Raw genomic sequence first — 27453 nt, 5'->3', positions numbered from 1 at the left:
TGTCGGTAACACAGCACTGGAATGGTTTCGATCATTTCTATCTGATCGCACGTTTAGGGTTGTTACACCCCCTTTTCAATCTAATCCTTATCCTATCGCACAGGACGTCCCGCAGGGGTCGGCCCTTAGCCCCACACTTTTCAACCTTTATGTCCAGCCGCTGGCTGCTGTAGCCAAACGGTGGAACCTTACTTTGGTGTCCTACGCTGACGACACTCAGCTGGCGGTTGCATTAAGTGGGTCCTCCGACCTGGACGCTGCTAAGTTCCGGGAGGGAATTAGCTCTGTAGCGCTTTGGATGACTGATAATTGCCTACAATTGAACGCTAAGAAAACCGAGGTGCTCATTGTTGGCAAGCAGAGCCACCTTTGGGGTGATCGCTGGTGGCCATCTGGGCTTGGCTCTACTCCCCTCCCTGTTACGGAGGTTAAAAACCTTGGGATTTGGTTAGACTCCAAACTCAGCTTTGTTTCTCACACAAAGAAAACTGCTGCCACGTGCTTTGGGATACTTCGAAAGCTTAGACCCACTTTTAAATATTTTGATGCTCCTACCAGACAGCTTATTGTACAAGCTATGATCCTGTCACGGTTGGATTATGCGAGCTCTCTTTTGTTAGGAGCCAATTTGGCCGAACTTGCTAGACTCCAACGCGTCCAAAACGCTGCCGCCAGAGCTCTGGTTGGCCTACCGAGATTTTGTTCGGCCAAAAAAACTATTGGCAAACTTCATTGTCTCCCTATCTCGCAGAGGATCAAATTCAAGTGCCTTTGCTTGCTATTTAAAATCCTCAAGCACTCCTCTCCTCATATCTTGGGGCATCTTATTCAGCCTTATATTCCCTCGCGCACTCTAAGATCTTCTGGACTTCACTTTGTTGTAGTCCCACGCTTCAAGAGGGTTAGGGCCGGTGGTCGCTCCTTTAGAGTATTAGCGGCCAGGCTCTGGAACTCTCTCCCTGCCCATATTCGTGCTATTGAAGATCTTCTGGTCTTTAGGAAGGTTATTAAAACCTTCCTTTTTCCCCAGAACCTCTAGTGATTTGCTGTTGGTTATGTTTGGTCTGATACCTTGTCTGTTGCAGCGCCGGGACGCCCCTTTGCTGGGGCATCTGTGCGCTATATAAATATGGCTAACATAACATAACATAACATGTCAGGGTGAGAAAGCAGCAGGCATATACCTACTGCCTTAATTCCAATGCTTCGCTACACACATGCGCCTTAAAATGATAAACTACAGAACCGAGTTCAAATGTCGTTCTTGTATAAACCTAAAGTGTTCAGTAACCTTACCATGCATGCTAAGTTTCATAGTTCTCTTCCGCCCGAAGCCATTTTATTTAGTGTTGTACATTTGCACTTTTTCTGCATCTTGTAATAAGGAGTAGTCTTGCTTTGAAGATGGACTATCAGAAATGTGGTCAGAAGTAGTGAATTGTGCTGTACGTTTATGTATTGTTATATCTGAATCAAGGACTCCTTTCATTCTTCCCCAGGGAAGATCCTGCCGAGTACGCATTAGTTAGATGGGCTCAAGTCAGTGGCGGCTCCTCAGTTATGGCGGAGGAGCGTCGCCCCCCCTTACTGAAGACAGCAGTGGCAAGGACATAAATAAAATTATAACAAAGCGTTTTTTTATGATCATTTTATTTTGCGTCCTGCAGGCTGCCTGCCAGCCGACCCGAGGAAGGGGCTGGGACAGCCACGCTGACGCTGCAGCTGCAGGTTGGTGGGGGGAGTGGTGGGCACTGCTAAATGCACATGATGGCTTTTCCTGCCCCAGATGGCCGGCCAAACCGTCATGCGCACTTATCCTTTCTCCACCTAGCTGTGTTGTACAGCTGGATGGAGAAACCAACACAGGCTCCAAGCCTGTGTCTGAGCGCCAAACCGAGGCGCTCAGACCAATCCCAGCACTGCTCACATCCCAGCATGTGAGCGGTGCTGGCATTGGGAGCGGCGAGCCTGCGCAGTGTGCACTAGGTTCCTGACGAGGACACGAGGATCAGGTGGAAGGCGGCAGCCGTCAGAGCAGGTAAGTGAAATTCTATTAATTTTTTATTGTCTTTTTCTGTGTTTCCTACTTCCCCCGCCCCACCACTTCATAGTAACAAGTTTCTATCACATGTTCATGTTCCAATTGACTTGCACAGAGAGTAACGTGTATAGAAATGGCCTGAAGTGAAAAGAAACTAGCATTATATGCTCCAACTGTATCTTAAGCAGAAGTTCTGGCGCATTGAATTTACGATTGGCACTTGATTTTTACTTGGTTGCTCAATATTTTTCCATTAAAACCTGTTAGATTTTTGGCCTCCAGAAGTGTTCTGCTTTATTTCACACAGGGCCTATATTTTGCCACAGGTGCCCTCATTTAGGCCAAGAATTCGCCTCTAATATGAAAATGGCACCAAGTTACCTTGGATGCCCCCGTAAGCCAAGAATTATCTTAAGTATGTCATGGCCAGTGATTCATAACCATAAAACACGCTCTTTTACATACTAATTCTCACTCATAGGGGCTCCCTACGATGTCGGGCAGAAAGCCTCCGCCCGACACCGTCTAGGAATCGGGACCAACATACTTGCAGTTGGCAGTTCTGACCGCTGGATTAGGATGCGATCAGACACTGTTTGGTCGGATTCCTATTGTTTCCTATGGGAGCTCGTGTTACACCCGAGAACCGCCCGAGAACCGGCCATAACACAGGCTCCTATGGGTAAATGGGGTGTTTGTGTACAACCCTGCAACCTGTCGCAGGCACCCCATGGTACCTTTGGTACCCCCTCGGCCACCAACTGTAGGCCGCGGGGGCTAGGAGGTTCTGCCAGGGGCCCTCACATTCACTTTCCGACAGCCTTCCCATGTCGGAAAGGCCGGCCGGGAAAGGCTGTTGGAAACCGACATCGTAATCCCAACGGTGGAAATGCCGTCCATGGGGGTTACAGTGCAGTTCTGACTGACAGGAATACTACGAGAGTTGGAATGACCGGACAGTTTACGTTCCGACAGCGAACATTGCAATCGGGCAGTCAGACTGTAAACTGAGTCGGTCGGAAGGGCTCCAACGCGGTGGTCGTGAAGAATCCGACTGTCAGGCGGAGGATTTCTGCCCGACATCATAACGAGTCCCATAGTCTCTCCCATTCTCTGTCACTCACACAGAAACATACTCATACTCATACTCACTGGTTCTCCCACTCACAAATGCACTTAGACATACTCACCCTTTCACATGCACTGACTCTCACTCTCAATTAATCAATAAGGATTTGTAAAGCACGGCAACTCACCCGTGATGGTCTCGAGGCGCTCACAACTATTGTTGTACTCTGCTTTGAACTCTTAAGATGCAGGTGCTATGCTTGATAGCTAGGATTCAGAGGCCCCTCAGGCCTCCGGGCCCGGTTGCAACTGCACCTGCTGCACCACTGATAGCTGCTCACTCCCTCGACTCTCACTTTCATGTATTTATACTCACACTCATTCTCATGGAACCCTGCTCTCTTTGATGACCTCAACAATAACACGTGCTCACTCTCACTCAATCTCACTCAGGCTCAATCACTCACAAGCACACTCACTCACACATGCGCGGGGAAACAACACTTTTTTACTTACTTTGTTTCTTTTGCTGGTAACTCAGAGGCTCCATGGCAGCAGCAGAGCAGGAACTCAGTGCTGGACGAGCCAGACCGAGCAGGAGAGGCAGGATTAACCCCTTGAGTGCGCACGACGTCTCCCGGCCGTCGTGCATTACGGTGGGCGTGTGCGCACGACGGCCGGGAGCCGTCGTGTTCGCGAACGCCATGTATTTCTCCCGCACAGCGGGAGAAATAAACCCGCACGCAAGGGGTTAAAGGGGCAAGACCCCCCTCAACTGCTCTCCCTTCTCGGTCGGACTGGAAGCACAGTCCTATCAGAAGCTGGGACCGTGCCGGGGAGCCTGCCCTTGCTGCTCTGTGTAGCTACACACAGGCCTCGACTGGGCCTGTGTGATGGGGATTGTAGTAGAATGAAACCTTTCAGACATTCTCAATCCAGACATCTACAGGCAGCGTGCCATGTTTTTCAAGAACACTCTGTGGGCGGGCAATACCTCAGGCTCCTCCCCTTTCTCCTGTCACCAAGAGCCCGGGGGGACTCCTGATGTCATTTCATTGTTCTAACAAAAACAAAGTGCTTTCATGTACACTGATGAATACGTATCAGATGGGTGCATAGGCAATGGGCAGGAAGTGGTGGCACACAGGAGGCAGGGCTGTGGCCTGAAGCCCCTGTTAAGGAGCCATCACTGCTTATGACTTGTGTAAGTCACCTCTATGTATGTTGTTAAGTAATGCATGTTTCTTGTGCTTGATAAACTTTGCTTCCCAACAATCTGTAGCTTACGGCTGCATAAGGAGCAGTCTTAATTTCATGGGGTTTACCTTAAAGAAAAAATAAAAAACTGATCTGTTTCCTAGCCCCAAGTTTGTATATTTCACATCTTGAGTAAAATATGCTGCTAATTTGAGAGATTTTGAAATTAATTTTACAAAACCTGTCTTCTCTCGTCTGAAACTATTTTTCAGTAAGTTTCCTTTCTTTCTCAGCTGCTCCCTGTGAAAAAAGCGTGTTTCCCAACTTTCTGCGCTACTTTAAGCTTGAACTTCCAGCTGTAGCTTTAGGGTGGTATGAACCCTAGTTTTAACAGGGAATTCCACCTCCAAATTAAGTTTTTGCTAGAAAATTGTCCTGCATGGGATTTTTGTGTGGGAAAACTCCCCACAAGGGGAATTTGAGAAATGGGGCAAACTACACAAAATGACTTTTGTCAACTTCTCCCAACACAGGGGAGTATTAAACCTTTGCCACCCCTAAGTATTAAGCACCGTTACACATGTTTACCTACTTTTTAAATGTTTTGTGAGGCGCTAACTTGTGATGGGAGCCACATTGTAGTGCTTTTTAAACATTTGCTGTGAAGATACTCAAGGAGCTTTCCTTACCTGGCCTGGACGAAGCGCCGGCAGGTGTCCATCACATGTTCCATGCGCAAGTATTCCGCCGCGTCCAGCACGGAGTGGATGCTGTCCACGCTTAGCGCCAGGTGGGACGTGTACATGAAGTCCAGGAGCACCTGGAAGCCCCGCAGCTCGATTCTGCCGGGCAGCGGTAGAACGGTCAGCTCGCTGCCGCCTGGCCCCAAGAAGGCAGAATAGAAGAACCCACTGTGGATGACAAAGGGGGACGGAGAGCAATTGGATTAGAAGACTGCACTCGACAAGGCCCCAGACAGTGCTTTAAGTGGGGTCGTCTCTAAAAGGAGAGTGGCCAAAGTAGCAGAATTAGGATTCCTTTCCAGGAGGTATGGCCTATATAATTAAGGGTGAGACTTAAAACATGCAAACTAAAATTCTGTGCGCCACACAATGGCGCCACTTGACTAGCTTTTGGGTGCCTCTGTGTGCTTTTTCTGTAACAACCAACACATATGCCTAAAACAAGCCAGGCCCATTGGCTTTGCCAATGCTTGTTAGCTGTATCGGATAAATGAATAACAACAATTTTGTTGTGAGTAATTAGAATTGAAAGCGTTCCAATTCTGAAAATATAAGACTATACATTAAATAATATTAAGATCTGTGGAAGGCGTATTGGCCTCGGTGTCAAAGACACTCCTGTTCGCCTGTTGATGCCACTTTCTTCTGCTGTCTCTCATCTCTTAGCCACTTACACCCTTTACCTCGCCGCAACTCTCTGGCATCCTCCAATTGCATATCTCGCTCTTTCCACAATTAGAACCCGCCCATGTGCTCTTAGTTGTACACTTTAATAAACACCCACCCACAACCTGAACGCACTTGGACGCCTGCATGTGTGCACTGTACAAGAGACATATTTTCTGCATGAAACAAATTACAAAAACACAACATCTTGAAGACATGTCCGCTTATGGAACTAATGAGAGAATGTAAATAGAGCTTGCATCGCTGACTTTAACTACCTTAGGGATTTATGCAGTTATTGTTGGAAAGTCGAACAATGTTTTGTTCATTGAGTTAAGGATATGCATATTAAACCCGATAGGGTCCTGTTTCAAAGTCGGTTTACTTACAAGTTGGCAGTGACCTTTGCTGCTGGATTTGATATATCAGTGGGACCCAACCCACTTAAATCCCTTGTCCCAGAGAAGGCCTGCAGTCTGCCTCTCCACCACAGGATGTCGCTGTGGCGCTTAGAAACATATGTTGGTAGTGCAGTGAGTGGGGCCATGCCTCATCCAAAATGAGGGAACGCCCTCTTAAGATAGTGCAGGCACTATCTATGCTACAGAGGGGAGCGCAGGTTTGTGGCACCTTCTATAACAATTCAGTACACTGGGTGCATAAATAATGGAAGTACACGCCTGTTGCGCCTTCATGGCTCTGTCTGTAATGCAGGCCCAGGTGTCCACTGGGAACGCCAGCCCATGAAGATCTCAGGGCACCAAGCGTGGGGCAGAGGGTGTTTGGGTCATACTGGGCCAGAACCCGGAAAACTGATAGTGAATTTGAAGCAGGGACTCAGTAAATGAGTATTCTTTTTCTGCAAAACATCAATGCTAGTACATTTTCATCTGCTATTAGCAACGCTTATCTCAAAAGCGATAAAATTCCAAGCGCTAACTGCCAAATGTGAGATTATCGCTGGAAATCCAGCGATAATCTCACAAAGTTTGGCGTTAGCTTGATGATAGGGCAGGGCATACTTAGCCATGATATCCACCTTACATAGGATATCATGGCTAAGTCAGTCTTGAAGCAGGCGTAAGGAAGAGGTTATCGCTACTTTGCTTGTCGCTCTGCAGGTTAGCGTGCCCATTGATAATTGGAGAAATGTCGCTTAGCGACATTTCTCCAGTTATGTCAGGGCAGGAATGCCCACTTTGCATCTCATTAGAGATGCAAAGATGGGCGTTGGGGGAAAGGGCGATAATGCAAGGATTCACGCGATAGCGTGACCTTGCTGATTAGGTGATAAAATTATCGCCACTTTTCGTCCGAAAACGGACGCAAAAGCAGCGATAATTTTATATCGCTTCCTTGATGATATGCCCCCAAATTGGTCAGCCATAAAATCTAAAATCTAAATCCAGTTTTCCAATTTTGACAACATTTGGGATTCTGGGCTAACCCCTTATGCTTCATAGTCTATATAGCAACCGAACAGACTAGACACCAGAATTAGAGATTTACAAAAACTGGATAGTTACATTTGCGTAGCCAACAGTGCACGTGGTTCAGATCTGGAATCAGGGCTTTAGGCCTCACCTGCAGGCCATGAGGACGGCCTTGTGGGCCCGTAACTGATGCCCGTCCACCAGCAGACAGACGTCAGTCAAGATCTGGCGCTTGCGCAGCTCGTTCAAGTTCAGCAAGACGTCGCTGGAGTGCCGCGTAAACTCTTTGATGTATCCACCCGCCGAGGAGTCCATAGTGCCTGCTGAACCCGAAGAGGAAACATGTTATAGTGAGCAAGTGTGGATTTTCCAAGAGCTATTGCTGCAAAGTCCTAATTGTATTAAAAATTCAGCGGCAAGTATTATGCAGTCTTTATTGTTTTAATGGCAGCCAGATATCAAACATAATAACAGTAAACAACACTATGCTATCCAGCACACCCTGGTGCTTGGCTACAAATGCAGATATGAGAAGTGAATCATTATGAGGTTATATATAGACCCCTCCAAGATCGCCACTTTCTCTATCCTGGCTCTCTGCTGTCAGTTCAGATCACTGCTTAGTTTGTAAAAAAACATAAGTGCTGGGGCCCTCGTTATGAGGCCACTGCAGTTTGCACCACACATGCCACTGTACCTTCACAACTAGTAGCCACCACACTGATACAACTGTGACAATTCGGACTGTTCGAGGCTGCCAAAGCTTTAAGACTGGCTTGGGAGTCAGGTATTAGTTGTTTTTAATGTATATTGATTTAACAAACAACTGTTTTTCTGCTCATCTTTAAATTGCACAAACAGCGCCACCATGTGTCAGCTGTCATAAGTGCAGGTTCCGGGAATTAAGTGCCAGTGCCGAGCACCAGAAACCACCAGCTCAAATTAAGCACTGATTCAGACTGTTCAAAAATGGGAGCAAAATGAGGAATAAGCAGACAGTCATCAACAGGAAAAACGCAATCTGCTCTTTGATGTCCTCTGATTCATTGGGTCGGTTGAAGAACTGTAGATTGTGGAAGTGAGAAAGTTAAAAGAATGAGTAACTTCTAGAAATAACAGCAAGGGATCGCAAAATGATCTCAAAGTCATAAATAAAGCCATGAGGTGGGATAATACTCGCCTCCATGTCATTAATAAATGTAAGACTTTCCGCAATAGCTCTTGGAAAATCCAAATTTTATGTCAAGACCAGAGGCTCATATTGTGATTGTTTAAACCAAGCCAACAGGTGAAAGAGAAACTTGACTAACTGGTTTAGAACAGGACGTTTTAAAGTAAAAACAGTAGACCAGGCATCTGTCCCTAGAATGTCTTTCCAGTCTAGCTCCATCCCAAAAGGCTTTTGAAGCCCTGGAGGAATGAACTCTGCAGCTAGAAGCATCAATACCTGCTTTAGGCAAGACCCATTTCACCCACCCTGCAAGGTTAGTAGATGAAACGGGAGAATGAGGTTTCATGAAGGAAATTACTGACTCGTTGACGTTCCGAGGTCAGTCGTGCCAGATTTGTATTCTTTTAGGCATTGTACTAAACATAGCTTCAGATAGTCAGGGAAAGCAAGATGTCTCCACGGTGGAAATAAGAATTTTCATTCTCTTTTTAATATTAAAAAGAAAACATTACAGAGCACATTGCCTGCCCAATGAATCCATTGCCTTGATGTCACTCTTTTTAATGAGACTAGGAACATTAACAATAATCCACATTTGTTAAGCGCAAACAATCACCCGTAAGGGTCTCTAGGCGCTGGGGCCCGTCGGGAAGATTAAGCAAGCTATTGCCCAGAGTCACATGGTGCTGGGATAATCTGCCGCTGGCGCTGGGAATCGAACCGTGATCCCCAGATTCCTGAGTCAGTCGCCCTGGCCGCGGCGCCACGCCTCTTCCCTTGTTAATGCTGGTGGTAAGGCTTTTAAGGACAGTAATGAATTGGCAGACCAAACAGTAACTAGGGTTAGGACCGAGTTAACATCCCCTAAGCAATTATATCTGGTAGAAGGAGGCATACTTATCCTAATGCCACAAAGGGATTTGCAGATTAATGGGTGTTCGACCATGGGTTTCCCATTAATGTACCGAGGGCGGATCAAGGGAAATCAATTATTCTCCAGCACCGAACTGAAGCAGCTAAGTGAGCCAAATAGTTTGCTGTTTTCGCAAAATCATGGAAATGGGATTTGAATCCTGTCCCAAAAACCGCCAAGACCACTGGGCCCAAGCTAATTTAAGGACTCTTAAAGTTCCTGCAGCCCAGGCTTTTTCAATGAAGCCGACAGTTCCTGACGAAAGTCCCTGGACAGATCAGGGGTTCCCGAAACCTTCGAAGCCATGAGCTGGACATGGATTGAAAGAATGAGATTGTGACACTGACCTGCTCGGTTCTGGAGGATATATGGAGATTGGGAAGAAGAATTGGAATGTCCTTACACGTCTCTAAGAGGTTGATAAACCAGATCCGTGAATGCCACAACGGAGACATTACAATAACTGTGGATAACCTTTGTCTGATTTTCGAAAGACAGTAGGAAATCACCAGGAAAGGAGGAAAAGCAAAGACGCAATCCTGAGTCCAGGGTTGGAGAAATGCATCGGCGGCAGATGCTAATGGGTCTGGACTCCAGCTGGAAAATTGGGGACGTTGGTTGTTGAATTGGGATGTCAGTGGGCCCCAAACTGCTTGAATCAATTGGAAAACTGATGCATGGAGTTTCCAGTTGCTGTAATCCCTGAGCTGTCAGGAATTTAGTTAGCGTGGAAGATATTCCACTGTCACAGAGTTGAGATTGAGGGGACAATACTCAAAGAATCGCTTTGCTAAATTTGCCTGGATTTTGGATCGAGTACTGCACAGGTGATTGATATTTCTGGGGAGGACTGGATATCGGGCATGTTTTTTGAGATTTGGATCACAAAGGAGCCTGAAAGAAGTTCTTACTGGTTTAGGTACTTGTAAGACTCCTTCTGAGACCGTGCGCTGCCAGTTGAGCACTGTCCGCAGCGAGCCCTCTCTCCTACCAAACTTGTATTATAGGAAGTTCTGGAGAGGAATTGAAAATCGATCTTCCATTTCAAATTGTGTTTGGTGTTCCAAACTCCAATGTGCCTCTTCACTTGTTTCTTGGTCCAAAATTATGAGACGTAATTAGATGAAGCCTTTTCTCAAGTGGCAAATTTTGAGTATTTGTAGCGGCACAATATTGAAGAGGGCCTTGAAAAACCGCCTGAATTGAGGAAGCCAGGAGACCCACTATATGTGCAAAATGAAAAGGGATATGTGAGTAACTGAAAATAAATGTGAACATTTCTTCCTGATAATAATTAGTTTTGAATCTGGAAGTTGAAGGGTATATTCTCTCGAGTTCACAACGAAGCACAGAAACTATACATTGGACTCTAGTAATCAGAAATTGTGGTTTAATTATAACATACCCCAAACTTTCCAGAAATTAAATTGTGGTTTCCAGTTGATACAAAAAAATGAATGTCCTGTGAAACGATAAGAAAATTGATTAGGCAGATTGCTAAGTGAAATCCCTGAGATCTTAGGTAAGTTATGGCTGGCCTTAAAATTTCGGTGAAGCACCAAGGAGCTGTCGAAAGGTTGAAAGGGAGCGCTGTGAAATGGAAACATTTATTTCTCTATTGAAACTGAAGAAACCTGCGATAAGGATTATGAACAGGGTCATAGAGATGAGATTCCTCTTAATCCAGATGGACCATCCAATCTGATAATTGGAGACAATCCCTGAAGTGGAGAATTGTTTCCATTTTGAAGAGTCTGTAAATCATATAATGGATGAATTGACACATTTCTACTACTGGTCTTACTTTTTGGGTTTTTTCCACATGAACAAGATTGCATAAGAAACCTGAAGAACTGTAACTTGTCGACTTTATGCCGCCCTTTAATAACAACTCGTTTACTTCTTGCAAAATTAGCTCTGTGTCTGTGTGTGTGAAAAATGCACGGAATGAAGTGTGTGTAAATGTATTGGTCGATTAATTAAAATCATTACAATCAATAGCAACCACACATATACAATGAGAATAAAACAACAATATAGCATCACAATCACGCACGGAATGAGGAAAGAAAATCACAATAAAACTCTGTGTTGAATCCCATAACTGTCTGTAAAGATCTAGGCATCTTTGTATAATTGAAGCCATGTTTGATAAAATATTGTAATTCGCCCCCCCCCCCCCCCGTGCCATTAGAACTGGTTTGACACTTACAGTTAGCAACTTTTGTTTTGTATTCTTTTTTTGTTGGGGCAAACCCAAGTACGACCTGAATCATCCCTTTGTCTGAGTACAAATCTGGTAATTCAGAGATTGCATCGGAATCTTCATCGGAGTAGTCAGCCCGATGCACCATAGCGGCTAGATACCCTCTTGGTGATAAGCTGAGCTTTGCAAATCTACAGATTGATTGATTGACCGAGGACCTTGGATAAGACCCTTTCTAAGGTGTCCGTCTACCTCCCTCTTGGAGGGTGGTTTTGATGGTGTACCTCCACACTATCCTCAGATACATTTTCTACCTCTAGCCATTCTCTGGCATAAGAACTCTTGTAAGCAGAGAGATTGCTCTGTTAATTCCCCCTGTTAATGCATGGCTTGTCTTTGCCAACTCCTGGGCTTGCAGGGAGCATGAGCCACAAAGGAATCTGTATGTTTACTGGTCGATGATGTCTTGCACATTCCTGCCAATGTCGTGTACAATGAACTCCATTAAGGCATGGACAGCAGACTTCCCCGGGTTATTAATACAATTATTTAAACTCGGTCTTAATATGTTCTCTCTGTCATTCATGCCCTCGTTTTGTGTGGGGTATGCAGTGCTTAATTTGAGCACGTGGTTTCTGGTGTTCGGCACCGCACTTAATTGCCAACACCTGCGCTTATGACAGTCTGACACATGGTGGCGCCGTCGGCCTAATTTAGGCATCAGCACAACAACAGCTATTTGTTAATTCAATTTACTTTTACAATGACTAATACCTGCCTCTTAAGCCATTCTTATAGCTTTGGGGGACTGAAATAGTCACACTTGTAAGAGAGTGATAGTTGTTGTGTTGGCACTGTCATTGGCAGCACTGGCGGGGGCAACGGATGGGGCAAGCTGTAGTGTCCTCCTGATGAGGGCCCTGGAACCAATTTTTTTACTATTAAGCGCTGGGGTATGTCGCTTTGTTAAACAATTTGAAATTTGTGTAGCAATGAAAACCCAGAGAAGTCAATATACATATAATTTATGTTGAGAACTTCCCAGAAAAGAAGCTATCATGTCGTGGGGAGTAGCGTTGACTTTGCTATCTTATGAGAGGCAGGTCTAGAGGCATATTTTGGGCTGGGCGTGTTGTGCCGTGCCAGAAGACGCGGCATCGGAGAGTCGACTTTACCAAAATGCCACGCTGAACTCAGAAGCTTTGATGAGAAGACCTGTGCATGAGCCAGGTAAGTGCTCTGCTCTCTATGGCGGCCCCAGGAGGGTAGACCCCAAGCCCGGCTGGCACATGCTGACAGGGAACAAGCTGCTGTGCTTGTCACATAAAGCTATAATGTTTAATAAATCACTAATAATGACACAGGCAATATTATATGACTGATAGGAGAAAGATAGAGTAAATGGTGGCCTTAGAGGGGATCTCTATATATCCTTGTAATGATTCACCTATGTTACCTGCTTTTGAAGTCCAGCACCAGGACGCCACTGTAGGTTTTTACTGTTTTTATGTTTTATCGATATCTGGGTTCTATGAAATGAAAACAGCAAGAAAGACAGCATAATATGAACCTTTGGTCAAAACATAAAACATTGAATAGCTTGTTGTGCAGATTTCAAAAGCTACAAATAATAATAACAATAGCATACAATAGGTAAACGAGCAACGCATCTTTGTGGTTGTCCATCCGCGGCATCGGATTAATACATTCTCAACCTATAGAAATAGTAGTCAATATTACATAATGGTGTCCATAAAGCGTATAGCATATGGCTTCAGGGGGAGAATTCCTTTGGAAGATATTTCATTACAATGACAAAGTCAATAAAAGGTGGCTGCTGGAACCCATATTAAAGAGCCTGAAAGTGCTTGCAAGGAATAGCCTCACAAACAGCAATGGAAGAGGAAAGACTCCTCCCTTGGCATACTAACATGCAGCCCCTAATTCAGATTCATTGACTAGACACTGCTTTGCCCATTAGACAGGGTGCACATTCAAAATGTGCTCAGACCATAAACTCTGTTACTAGTAGAGCATAAGGTGAGATGCCTGAAGGTGCCCATACAGTTGCCTTGTCCCCAAATCATAGACTCAGGTTGATACAGGTAAACTTTCTACACAGAATCCATTACACCCCACAGAGTCTTTACAGGTTGGATCTGAGTGCTCACTCGGACAGTTTGAGGTGTGGGTTGCATTGGGTGATTTCACCTGACGTGGCCATGCAAGACAGTGGCCGCACTGTGGAGGGGGACTATAACTGAGATCTCTAGGATGACAGCGCCCATGGCTCCGCGGACAACGTTGCAGGGATGAGTAAAAGAAATTGCGGCAAAGTCCAGGGAAGTCTAAATTATCTAGAGATATGACTTTGGTTTAGGCAAAGAGAAGGGTCCGTATACATTGGGGCATGGACCCCCTCAAAACACAACAGCGGGCTATCTTCTGGGACATGGTACCGCTGCAGTCCAGCCATGGACTTGTGTTGGCCGCTGAGGGGTGCCACTTGAAGCAGTCACCCACAGAGTGGCCTATGGTGTAAGCCAACATGCCTACTTAGGCTGCATGTGCAACACCGCCGCGTTGTCCTTCATAATTCAGGGGCTTGAGGGCTGGGTTCCTGCTGATGGTAGGAGCTGCAGTTACGAAGAGAAGTTTTAGTAACTGTTTGCCTAAGGTAGATTTTGTATACTATGTTCATTTTGTAACCATGATGCAGTGATGTACTAATCATATTTGCCTTGAGTCATTACCGTTCTGAACTTTGGGCCCTATTACGATGTTTCCTCCGCCCAACATCGTCTCGGTCATGGGACCGACCGACACCCGGTCAGTGGTCCCGACCGACTAATTAGGATGCGACCGAACATTCCTATACTTTACAATGGGAGCATGTATGCGGCTGGAATGCATGCCCCCATTGTAAAATAGGAGGTGCAGTTCATCCCTGTACCCCGTGGATGGCACCTCAAGTTGTTTCCGCCAGCTGCAGGGATCAACGGGGACCTCCAACTGGAGGCCGTGCACCCAAAGGGGCCCTGCTGGGGGCCCCTAAAGTCGAATTCCTACAGCCTTTTTGTGTCAGAAAGGCCGGCACGGAAAGGCTGCTGAAACCCGTATCGTAATCTCAAGGGCGGAAAGAACCGCCCATGGGGTTACTGGCCTAATTCCAATTGACGGACGGGCTTCTATTATAATTTTGATTAGTATTTTGTATTTTTGAGATAGGAGGGAAGTAGGGTGGCAAGTGCTTCAATATATATTTTATATTTGTTAATAAATAGATTTTGTTTTATTTTGTGTTATGTTTGTTGTGTGTATTATTTTATTTGCAAATTATTTAATATTTGAGTTTTAAAAATTGGTAAGGTATTATTTAACATTTAATTGGATAGTTCGATTATGATTATCATGTGAATTATTTAACTGTTTTTATTATGTTTCATATTAATTAAATGTATTATATTCTATTTTTATATATTAACTTTATATTATTCTCATTTATCTACTTATTGTCTAATATACATTTTTTGTCAAATATTTGTTGTGGGTTGTTGGGATTGTTGGATAAAAGCATGGGGGTGTTTTAAATATATATGTTATGTTTTTAACTGTCAAATATTTGTCTATACTTTTATCAATAATTATACTTTTTTTCTTTGTAATATTAATATTTATATTATTTACCATATGTCATGCATCATTTGATATGTTTCAATTTATTGTTTTTTATCTATATGTAGTTTCTTATTTAATTTAGGGTTGGGAATAGAAAATATGACCCTTTCAAAGTTCAACACTTTCCCTACTTTTGCTCAGGTCGAAGTGGGAATCGTAAAATCGACCCCTACAAAGTCCAACACTTTCCCTACTTTTCCTCAGGTCGAAGTGAGAATCGTAAAATAGACCCCACAAAGTCCAAAACTTTCCCTACTGTTGCTCAGGTCGAAGTGAGAATCGTAAAATCGACCACTACAAAGTCCAACACTTTCCCTACTTTTGCTCAGGTCGAAGTGAGAATCGTAAAATCGACCCCTACAAAGTCCAACACTTTCCCTACTTTTGCTCAGGTCGAAGTGAGAATCGTAAAATAGACCCCACAAAGTCCAAAACTTTCCCTACTGTTGCTCAGGTCGAAGTGAGAATCGTAAATCCGACCCCTACAAAGTCCAACACTTTCCCTACTGTTGCTCAGGTAGGAGGGGGAATAGTAAATCTGATCCATCCTAAAATCCAACACTTTCTTTACTGTTGATCAAGTTAGAATAAGAATAGTAAATCTGACCTCTAACAAGTCCAAAATGTACCCCCTGTTACACAGGTAAGTTGTAGTGGGTAAAGTAAATCTGACTCTCCAAAGTCTAACATTTTTTCTAGTGATCTTTAAGTTGAAGTAATATTGTTATTTTTATATTTATGCCATTTTTTATTTAAAATTAAAATGGCCTTTTTTTTTATTACTTTGAAGTTAGAAATATAATTATGTTTTCTATGCACCAAAGTTGCATTTACAATGATTGTAATTCTGTATTTATATTTTTTGTTGCATTATGATTTTTTATTACATATTATTTTATTTAATTTTAAAAGTTATTTTACTGATAATCATTTAATTGTATATTTTCTATTTTTTTTGTAGATTGAGTAATTTTGTATTAATGTACTTTTAATACATTATTGACTGTATTCCATATTTATATTTTAGAACTGTTTAAAATGTAGTTTTGAATTATGTATATGGTTTGCTGTTCAGATCTGTAGAGCACACTACCACCCTGGATGGTATCCTGGCGCTGAGCAGGTGTAAGTCTAGCCAAACCTTTGGTCTAGTGAGACTACTCAAAAAGCCAGGTCTTCAGCTTCTTGCAGAATTCAACAAGTGAGTAGGAGACTCTTATAGGTAGCTCCAGATAGTTCCATGCTTTTAGCAGCAATGTAGGGGAAGAATCGAACACCTCATCTGGTTTGCCACATGGGTGCGATGTGTGAAAGCAAGAGCCCAGACGAGCAGAGGTGTCTGGAAGGTTTGTGAAAGTGAACGGGATTCTTGGTGTGTGCTGGGCCAGAGTTATGTGGTGCTTTTTGATTTTTAATTGTGCTTGTTTGGGTTTGGGAAGTCACTGTAGATCCATCAGGTGTGCTGTGATGTGAGTGCACCGTGGGAGGTTGAGAGTGATTCTGGCTGCCGAGTTCTCAGTGGTATGCAACCTTCTGATAATTTTGTTGATCCCAGCATAGACGGGATTTCTGTAATCCAGCTGGCTAGTGAAAAGGGCATGCGTGACAGGTTTCCGGGTGCTGGTTTAGAGCCATTTGAGAATCTTCTCAGCATCTTCAGGGTATGGAAGCATTAGTTAGTGATGACATTGACTTGGGAGATCACGTTGAGTTTGCTGTCAATGACAATCCTGAGGTTCTCGGCAAGGCTGGTGTCGGTCCTAGCTCCATGGCAACCAGGTGGAGTCCCACAGTGAAGTGCTCTTCCCAAAGATCATAATGTTGGTCTTGTTGGTGTTCAGCAACAGACAGTTGGTCTATATTAAGTCTGGGCGGTGAACTCTGCTCCGCTCACGGAGTTTGCGGAGTTTTCCGCACTCCGCGTTCCGGAGTTTTTGTCCTCGCTTGCGTTCGTGGAGTTCCGCATAGAGGAACGCCGCGAACTCCGCCCAAGCTTAGTCTGTATCCAGCTAGCGATTTTAGTCATGCAGGCATTGAACTTGATCTGGGTATTAGTATTAGTATGTTTCATTTTATTACATACATTTATGTAATAACTATTTAACATGTTAAGGATATTATTTTTTAATAAATGTATTTATTGTAAAGTTATATATTTCATTTTTTGAAGTTATAAAATGTATTTATATATTTTCTACAGTATATGTATATATGTTTTAATATAATAGCTTTTAAAGTTAATATATTTTTTTAAGTTAATATATTGTGACATATTTTAAATTCTATATACTTTGTTATGTAATAGCCTATTGATATTTAGGTCCACTGTATTTTTCTAGATGAAACTTATGTACTTTACTTAGTATGTTTGTAAAGTTAATATTTGTGTCCGCGATATATTTTGGTGCTATTTTGCATTTTAATATTTTTATTGTTAATATGTCATAGAAGCCTCTCACCTGGCTCCCACCTTTCACCTACTACCTCACCTGTCCTTCGACAGGTGTGATGGCCTATTGTTCTAGCCTGTGGTCCCCCCGCCACTCCCCGCCCCCTCCAAAAAATACAACTATAGTGACAGCGTGAATTTGTTGCACGCACATCTCTGATGACAGGAGAGTTGGGGTGCTGGCTCCGGCAGGCCCAACCAGGTATGCACAGGCCTGTCTCTCTACTCTCGCAGCCGAGCCAGACACAATTGAACACTCACCTCTTTGGTGGACAGTCCAGTCCAGCTGAGACTGCTCCAGACAGGCCCAGGGTGTACCAGGATGAGTTGGGGGCAATGCAAGGTGCTCCAATCCAAACGTACCTGTGCATGGTGGAGAGGGAGAGGACACATGTTAGGGTCAGAAGTCTAGTATAAAAGAGTTTGCACATGGACACTAGCATCATGCACCAGTAAGAACCTGGTGGAATTATCTGCACAGAGACACAAGTCTGCAGAAGGTCACATACAAGGTTGCTGATTGTGCAAGGAATAGAATTGGTCAGAAAGCAGCATAAGTCAAACAGGGAGTCCAGGATGAAAATGGACATTGGCACTGCCTGGAACAAGTAAAGGGGTTTGTTTCTGGTTAAAGAATATGGGTGGATGGCCAATGGCTTGATTGGGACCCAGATAATAAAAACAAGCATTGGCAAAGCCAGTATGTCTGGCTTTGGTCATCAGCTGTTGGCTTTGTCAAAGCTTGTTTTGTTTTCCAGAGGATTTTGCAAAACGTTATTGCTGGGGAATCAGCTCGACCCATGTCAATCTAAAAAAAATTGCCTAAAAACACAAATATTTTTTTATTACCAAAAAGAACACATTGCCATAGTTATCTTGGTTAGATGCGTTTTTGAGTGGCAAGGGTATTTTTAGGATTTAGAGGGGTGTCGGTTTTTGGGTGGCAAGGGTATTTTTAGGGTTTAGGATGGGTCTGGGTTTTTGGATGACTAGGGTATATTTAGGGTTTAGGGTGGGAGTGGGTTTTTGGGTGGCAAGGGTATTTTTAGCGTTTATGGTGGAGTGAGTAGGGTTTTTTGGGTGGCAAGGGTATTTTTAGGGTTTAGATGGGTCTGGGTTTTTGGATGACAAGGGTATATTTAGGGTTTAGGGTGGGTGTGGGTTTTTGGGTGGCAAGGGTAGTTTCAGGGTTTAGAGTGAGTGAGTAGGGATTTTTGGGTGGCAAGGATATATTTAGGGTTCATGGTGGGTGTGGGCTTTTGTGTGGCATGAGTGTTTTTAAGGTTTAGGATACGTATGATATTTTGAGTGGTATGAGTATTTTTAGGGTTTATAGTGGTATGGGGTTTTGGGTGGTAAGGGTATTTTAGGGTTTAGGGTGGCTGTGAGTTTTGGGTGACAATGGTATTTTTATGATGGGTGTGGGTTTTTGGGTGACAAAGGAATTTTTAGGGTGGGTGTGGGTTTTTGGAGGGCAACAGTATTTTCAGGGTTTAGGGTGAGTGTGGGTTTTTAGGTGGCAAGGGCATTTTTAGGGTTTACGGTGGATATGGGTTTTGAGTGGCAAGGGTATTGTTAGGGCTTAGAGTGGGTATGGGTTTTTGAGTGGCAAATGTATTTTAGGGTTTAGGTAGGTGTGGGTTTTTGGGTGGCAAGGTTATACTTGGGGTTTAGGATGGATGTTGTTCTTTGGGTGGCAAGGATATTTTTAGGGTTTAGGGTGGGTGTGGGTTTATGAATGGCAAGGGTATTTTCAGGGTTTAGGATGGGTGTGGGTTTTTAAGTGGCAAGGGTATTTTTAGGATTTACAGTGGAGATGAGTTTTTGGGTGACAATGGTATTCTTAGGGTTTAGGTTGGGTGTTGGTTTTTGGGTGGCAAGGACATTTTTAGGGTTTAGAGTGGGTATGGGTTTTTGGATGGCAATGGTGTTTTTAGGATTTAGGGTGGGTGTGGGTTTTTTCCAAAGGAAATGTTGTGCAAACTTTGTTTTGCATTGTCACACTTATATAGTGCTTACTAACACTTTGTAGCGCACTGAAGCACTTGACTAGATGGGCAGCATGCTGCAACATTGTATGTGAAAAACATCTTGGGGAGCGAGAAAACTGCACTACTGGCATCTCCATTTTGGATTCTGGGAAGGAAAGCGGAGAGCCTCTTTGCAACAAAACAAATGTTTATTTGGCGAAGGAGGGTGTCATCTTGGCTGTAGACCAAGTGTGACAGCAGTCTGAGGACGCCACCTTGTGGTGGGGCCAGATTACTACAAAAGGCCCAAACAATTGCCTTGTCCCAGAGTGTGTAGGTAGGAACACAGAAGGTCCTTGCACCACTCCTGTCTTTGTCTCAGCATATAACTGGTTTTCAGATGGTAAGGGCATTTTTAGGGTTCAAGGTGGGTATGGATTTTTGGGTGACATGCGTATTTTAAGGTTTAGTGTGGGTATGGGGTTTTGGTTGCCAAGGGTATTTTTAGGGGTTGGGTGGCTGTAGGCTTTTGGGTGGCAATGGTATTTTTTAGTGTTTATGGTGGGGTGGGTAGGGGTTTTTGGTTGACAATGGTATTTTGGGGGTTTAGGTTGGTGTGGTTAGGGGTTTTGGGGCGGCAAGGGTATTTTTAAGGTTTAGTGTGGGTATGAGTTTTTGGGTGGCATGAGTATTTTTAGGGTTTAGGGTGGGCGAGGGGTTTTGGGTGGCAAGGGTATTTTTAGGATTTAGGGTGGGTTTGGGGTTTTCCATGGCAAGGGTATTTTTAGGGTTTGGGGGTATGGGTTTTTGGGTGGCATGGGTATTTTTAAGGTTTAGGCTGCGTATGGGTTTTTGGGTGGCAAAGTCAATTTTAGGATTTAGGGTGGGTGTGGGTTTTTGGTGGAAAAGGTATTTTTAGAGCTTAGGGTGGGGGGTGGGTTTTTTGATGGCAATGGTATTTTCAGGGTTTAGGGTAGGTGTGGGTTTTTAGGTGGCAAGGGTATCTTTAGAGTTTATGGGGGGATGGGTATTTGGGTTGCAAGGGTAGTTTTAGGGTTTAGTGTGGGTATGGGTTTTTGGGTGGCATGATATTTTTAGGGTTTGTGGTGGGTATGGGTTTTTGGGTGGCAATGCTATGTTTAGGGTTTTGGGTGGGTATGGGTTTTTGAGTGGCAAGTAATTTGGGGGATTTAGAGTGGGTGTGGGTTTTTGGGTGGCAGGGGTATTTTTAGGGTGAGTGCGGGTGTTTGGGTGGCAAGGGTATTTTTAGGGGTTGGTGTGGCTGTGGGCTTTTGGGTGGCAAGGGTATTTTTAGTATTTAGGTTGGGGTGGGTAGGGGCTTTTGGTTGACAATGGTATTTTTGGGGTTTAGATTGGGGTGGGTAGGGAGTTTTGGGTGGCAAGGGTATTTTTAAGGTTTAGTGTGGGTATGAGTTTCTTTGTGGCATGAGTATGTTTAGGGTTTATGGTGGGTATGGGGTTTTTGGGTGGCAAGGGTATTTTTAGTGTTTGGGGTGGAGTGGGTAGGGATTTTGGGTGATATGGGTATTTTTAAGGTTTAGCTTTGGGGTGGGTAGGGTTTTTTTGGGTGGCAATTGTATTTTTAAGGTTTAGTGTGGGTATGAGTGTTGGGTGGCATGAGTATTTTAGGCTGGGTATGGGCTTTTGGGTGACAAAGTATTTTTAGGGTTATTATTATTATTATTATTATTATTATTATTATTATTAATGAGTTTTATAACGCGCCTGGTTACCCTTGGGCATCCCCGCGCTCATCCAGAAAGAGACGTCATAACATGAGGCACCAGAAGTTAGGCAGGAAACAGGTGAGTTTTTAACAACTTGCGGAAACGCAGGAAACTTGATTCCAAGCGTAGATAAAGTGGAAGGGAGTTCCACAAAGTGGCCACATTGAAGGAGAATCTTCTGCCCCCAGATCTTGCCTTCCTTACTCTCGTGACCTGCAGCAGATGTTGATGGTCCGAACGAAGGGAACGAGAGGCTTTATAAGGTTGCACCATATCCCGTAGGATGGGAGGGCCTTTCCCCTGCAAGATTTTATGGGCCATGCAGAGTGCCTTAAATTTCACCCTCTCCCTAACGGGAAGCCAGTGCAACGCCTTCAGCGCAGGTCGAGCAGATTGACGCCTGGGGAGATCCATCAGGAGCCTCGCGGCCGCATTCTGCACCTGCTGTAATTTGTTTAAGGTGGACTCTGGGGCCCCCAGAAACAGCACATTACTAAAGTCCAGCCGGGAGATGATAAGCCCCTGAACAAGTAACCTCCTAGAGACCACTGGGAGGAGAGGTAGAATCTTCCTGGCTGAGCGGAGCAGGCCAAAACACACGCCTGCGGTCTTTTTAGCGTGAGTCTTAAAGGTAAGGTCCTGCTCCAACCACACCCCCAAACTCTTGATCTCCTGTCTGGGGGTGGGAGCCGCTCCCAGGCAACTAGGCCAGCTACCCGAAGACAGGGTAGGAGGGGAGTTCCCCAATATCATCAATTCCGTTTTAGAGCCGTTAAGCTTGAGGGCTGAGCTGCACATCCACATGTAGATCTTATCCAGACACGTATGCAACTGATCGGGATGGTAAGACGACTGGGGAAGGCCTACCACCAGCTGAGTATCATCAGCATAGCTGATAATCTTGACACCCAGGGGCAGTATCTCATTCTCCAGGGGGGCCATATAAATGTTAAATAAAGTAGGGCTCAACGAAGAGCCCTGTGGCACACCACACTGGAGAGGAACCGATGAAGATTTCATATGGCCTTCCCACACCTCAAACGTACGGCCGGCCAAAAAGGAAGAGAACCACTTCAGGGCCAGCCCGGAGACCCCCACCCCCGACAGTCGTTGGAGAAGCACTTGATGGTCCACAGTGTCAAATGCCGCACTGAGGTCGAGGAGGATCACTGCCACTGATCCCCCTGTATCCAAAATGCTCCTGGCATTCTCCACGACTGCCAGCAGGGCAGTATCGGTCCCCTGACCGGGGCGAAAACCGGTTTGAGAATCACCCAGAAGGGAATTGGACTCCAGGTAGCCCGAGAGGCGCCGATTCACCAGTTTCTCCGCTACCTTGCTAATGCCAGGGAGCAGCGAGATAGGCCTAAAGCTAGCAAGGTCTGCAGGATCCAAGTTAGGCTTCTTCAAGAGAGCCTTGACAACAGCTCCCTTCCAACTCGGGGGCACCACTCCATGGGCAAAAGATAAATTTATAAGATCCGTCACTGGACCGCCGATGGTAGAGGCTACCTGCTTAAGATATTTCATTGGTGCCGGATCTTTAGGCGAGCCACTTTTCATGGACGTCAAGACTGTGAGAACTTCATCCACACTGACAAGGCCGAAAGAGGCCAGCTCCGCTGTCCGCACCCTGGACAGAGACTCGAAATTACTATCAGAGGAATTCTCCACGCTCAACCGAGGGAGTGATAATAGAATGTTATCAACTTTGGTTTTAAAGAAGGAGGCAAGTTCGGAACATTTCCCAAGAGGGTCAGCGTGGACGACTTGAGGTTCGGGAGCTTTTAGGAGTTCTTTAATGACCCTGAACGACTCTTTTGAGGAGTTGGCCGCCGAGCCTATTCTCTCCTCAAAGAATACAGATTTAGCTACCCGAATAGCAGATTTGTACGTGCTAAGAGCCGCCCGATATTCTCTCCGGGTTACTTCACTCCAGTCTTTTCTCCAAGACCGTTCCAATCTCTTGCAACCCCTTCTCAAAGTTCTCAACTCTGATGTATACCAGGGCGCCGAACCCACTCTTTTACCCATAGAAAGTTGTTTCTTCTTGGGGAGGAGAACATCAAGCGAGTTGGTCAGCCAGATGTTTAGCCTCTCATCGGCGACTAATGGATTGGACCCGAGGGGGGGCCGGGACGTCTCCAAATAAGCTGCCCAGGTATCAACTGAAAGTCTTGACCAGGCTCTTTCCACCTTGTATACCCTGGGAACAGATGTAACTGGGATATCAAGCTGCCACTGGGCAGACACCAAAAAATGGTCAGTCCAAGGCAGGGCCAGCGCTGGAACAGCTTTAAGGCAAGCCGAGTTCGAAAATATCGGATCCAACAAGTGGCCCTTCCTATGAGTGGCACCGAAATTAACCAAGTTAATCCCCAAAACTTGAAGATCACTTAGTAAATCTACTCCCAAGGGGTTGTGAGGGTCATCAAAGTGAAGGGTGGGTGTGGGTTTTTGCGTTACAAGGGTATATGTTTTGCATCCTTCTAAACTCTTTTCCCCAAACAAATGTTGTGCAAACTTTGTCTAGCATTGTAACACTTATATAGTGCTTACTAACACTTTGTAGCGCACTGAAGCACTTGACTAGATGGGCAGCATGCTGCAACATTGTATGTGAAAAACATCTTGGGGAGCGAGAAAACCGCACTACTGGCATCTCCATTTCGGATTCTGGGAAAGAAAGGGGAAAGCCTCTTTTCAACAAAACAAATGTTTATTTGGCGAAGGAGGGTGTCATCTCGGCTGTACATTAAGTGTGACAGCAGTCTGAGAACGCCACCTTGTGGTGGGGCCAGGTTACTACAAAAGGCCCAAACAATCGCCTTGTCCCAGTGTGTGTAGGTAGCGGAACACAGAAGGTACTTGCACCCCTCCTGTCTTTGTCTCGGCATAGAACTGAAAATTCTTTAAGGTGCTGGCCTTTGCTTGCCCCTGCTTGCTGAACACAGAGGTTAAAATGTGGAGTAGAACATAAGTACTGAAAGGTTCATGACCCCTAAGCCCCACGGTGGTTGTGCCCACAGTGTCCCTCTGTGACATCTGTGAACAAGACCCCAACAGTGCGTTAACTGTCTAGACCCCCTTTTAAATTCCCATGTCTAAATATGCAATTCCAGTAATTATGCAAATTTATTTTGCAAGTCCTAAAAATAAGTTCCGAACATTTGCAGGATTTTTATTTTTTTCTCACTCAATATTGTATTTACATTAATTTGCATTATGACGAAATTCCAGCTTTGGTATTAGTTGCAATTAATGCTAAACATGCATTCGCTTCTTTCTCATTCATCACAGCTTCTGGTTGGCGGCCCCTTTAAAAGTGAGTACCTACACAGTTCAGTTTCAGTATGTACACGTGGTGTGCAGTGACACTTGGTTTCCATCAGAAACGCAAATGTTTAAATGTTTTCTCGTTCACAACCCATTTAAAGGTCCGATGCGCACACTGCAGCCTGCTCACGGGTTTGATGAGTGGCCGGGCCCACTCAGCCTTTCCACCTTCCGAGTTGATAAAATGAGTATTATTTAGCTCTGAAGGTGCGCTTTGCAAATATAGTTTTCCTATTGATATTATTTAGATTAAATGCGTTGTTATTATAGTTCTAAAGCGCTTTCTTACCCATGGACCAGGCCATTGGCGCTATGTGATATACGTTACATATTGTTACTAATGCAATAAAGAACGCTGACAACAATAATATCCTTTGGATATGTTTTTCCGACCACAAATAATCTTGGCATGCCACGTTTATTCATGTTTTACTGATTACCACTTCTTTCGAAAAGTTGTTTCCAAGCGGCCTCCGCTGCCCTGAATACTCGTCGGAGGTGAGTCATTTTGAGTCAACACCATATTATGTCTGAGGCGAACATTTTAACTACTAGCGCTTTGATGAAATGTGGTGATTTAGGCTGGATAAAATGCTGAGGGGGAGGCGCGCTCTATGAGACGAGAACTCGAGACATTAATCTTGGATTCCGCCCTTCACCCAACTCTCTGATCTTGAACGGTTTGTAACTCCCTCTGTGATTCCCCTCTTTTTAGCTGTAAACATTGGGGCCACTTGGAACGCGCCTATCAGTTCGAGGCCCGGTGTGCCTATAAAAAGATGTGTGTTTATGTTTTCGACGATTGATTTTGGGATACTACATAAAAGTTGACACGAGAAGAGCTTCTCTCTTCTGCACAGTGTTTACAGCGATGCAGCGCAGTGGGTCGAGCATCTGCTGCGGGGCACTGTGTGTGACATGCAGCTCAATGCGGGCCCAGCGCAGCCTTTCATCCTTCTCACAGCTTTAAAATGAATGCCATTGAGTGGGTGATAATAACACTTATTACAAAATCGGCAACAGAAAATGTAGTTTGTGGCGAGCACTGCGTAAATGGTCATGCTAATCACACACATGCCCAGCACAGTAGTATGTGCGCATTGCCTACTGCACACCACATGCATAACCTCAAGGGCACGCATCAGGCACAACACTGCACACACGTCCGACAAAGCACAGACAGGCCACATGCTTGGAAAGTAGGACTGTGCTGATGACAGCCATGCCGACGAAAACACACAGCGCGTTACAAGAGCACACGGCAGGACAGAACCCTGAACACCTCCTCGGCCTAGCATGGAAGTCGAGAGCCCTCGCTGGCACCCTATACTCGCAGGCAGTGGGCACAAGTGCCAGCCGAGGGATGCAAGCAGCCCTCCGGCCACACCCACCTCACGCAACACCGCATCACTGCCACAAACCTGTACAAGCCTGCTGTGTGGGACGGGAGCGGCGCACCCCGGGCTACAAACACCCCACAGCCCGGCCCAGCTACAATCAGCAAAGCCCTCGCAGCCCCAGTGCACGTCACATGGAGCAGGGTAAACTCGTAGCACTTTCACACTAACGACACAAAAATGACCAACCTAGACATTTTGCAAAGCATACACAATCCGACTGTCATATACAGCCAAGTAAAGGAACTCCCAAAAGCGTATGAAAATGTTAGACGGACGAAAAAGCGCTTCAGTGCCATAACCTAATAGTAGAAGGCGCTATACAATTGGTTACTAAAGAGGTCATGGTGTGAACATGCACTGTAAAGTTGTGGAAAATGACTGAGGGACACTGCGAATCGGTACGGCTACATACAGGGACACAGCCCAGGTGACCCGGAACACTATTGTGAGAAAAGCTGGTGCACCTGCTGATGGTCAAAGCTGAGAGGTCAAGAACGGAATGGTCATGGAATCTATGCTCTCCAATCAGCCTCCTGGCCCTACCCGAGCACCTTAGTGGACAGCATGGAGACACCCCACCCACGTCTCTCATTCTGACACCAAGCCGTACGGCGTACCCTGAATGTTCCTAAGCGCCTAAAAGCCCCTCATTTTGGGTGTAAACGTCGGCATCCCCTCGATGCAGGTGCAATCTTGGCAGCGTTTAGACGTTATATGCGTGTGGAGGCAGCTTACCCTGACCGGCAGGGCTCTCCTCCTCCGCCGCAGTCCCGCCTGCGGGAGCGTTCCGGGGGTCGGCCTCGGCCCCGAGTCCCAGCCTCGAAGACCCGTCTCCTGGCCGGACGGGGCCGCGGGCGCTATATATCACATCACACGGGAAGCGGCCGGGCGAGGCCGTCACATCCTTCCTCCGGCTCGGGCCCAATCCTGGCCCGGCTGGACAGCCGCGAGCCTGTATTTTTAGGTAATTCAGGAACATGGCGGCGTGGGGGTGTTTTTTAGGATTCTCAGGAAAAGGGCCGGGCAGTTTCAGGAACATCCACAGGAATTACATAAGAAAACAAGGCCCCGGGGGCCAGGCATCCAAGATGGCGTCTCCCCTGAGGCCTGACGCGCACTGCCGGCTGCCTGCTCAGCTGCCCCTAACGCCTCCGACCTTAAATTGAATTATTTTCCTGTTAAAATATAATTCCACGGTACTGACTTGTCCAGCATTTTAGCCTCCAGGGTGGGCCGGCTTCCGAGGCTGGCTTTGACCATCTTATCCCATACAAGGCTTTTGGTAGGAGCTGTGTGAGGGGAGGAGGGGTCAGCGTGTCCATGTGGCTCGCTAGCCCTAGGCTGCCCATATGCCTTAGCTCCTCACACTGCATTTCAAACTCCCACCTCCTTTTTATCCAATTCACCCAACAGGTGCTCGGGTCCATCCCTCTT

General features: G+C 45.4%; 1 protein-coding gene across 5 annotated transcripts in view; it reads right to left on the bottom strand.

The window, feature by feature from the left end:
* Positions 1 to 27453, bottom strand: part of BCL6B (BCL6B transcription repressor) — a 91305-nt gene that overhangs the window by 27896 nt on the left and 35956 nt on the right. Inside the window, exons 1-5 of one of the 5 annotated variants that reach the window (XM_085637753.1) lie at positions 26755 to 26855; positions 17827 to 17928; positions 12895 to 12967; positions 7300 to 7471; positions 4996 to 5217 (exon numbers count right to left, since the gene is read on the bottom strand). In XM_085637753.1, coding sequence (XP_085493879.1) covers positions 4996 to 5217; positions 7300 to 7463 — 386 coding nt within the window. In that variant the 5' untranslated portion in view covers positions 7464 to 7471; positions 12895 to 12967; positions 17827 to 17928; positions 26755 to 26855. Of the gene's footprint in view, positions 1 to 4995; positions 5218 to 7299; positions 7472 to 12894; positions 12968 to 17826; positions 17929 to 26754; positions 26856 to 27453 lie in introns of those variants that run through there. The other 4 variants (XM_085637755.1, XM_085637752.1, XM_085637754.1 and 1 more) reach the window with 4 other exon arrangements.

The sequence above is a fragment of the Triturus cristatus genome, chromosome 12, assembly GCF_964204655.1.
Source record: "Triturus cristatus chromosome 12, aTriCri1.1, whole genome shotgun sequence".
Taxonomy (NCBI): Eukaryota; Metazoa; Chordata; class Amphibia; order Caudata; family Salamandridae; genus Triturus; species Triturus cristatus.
Note: the sequence above shows the minus strand (reverse complement) of the source record. Positions and strands in the feature narration are given on the sequence as shown.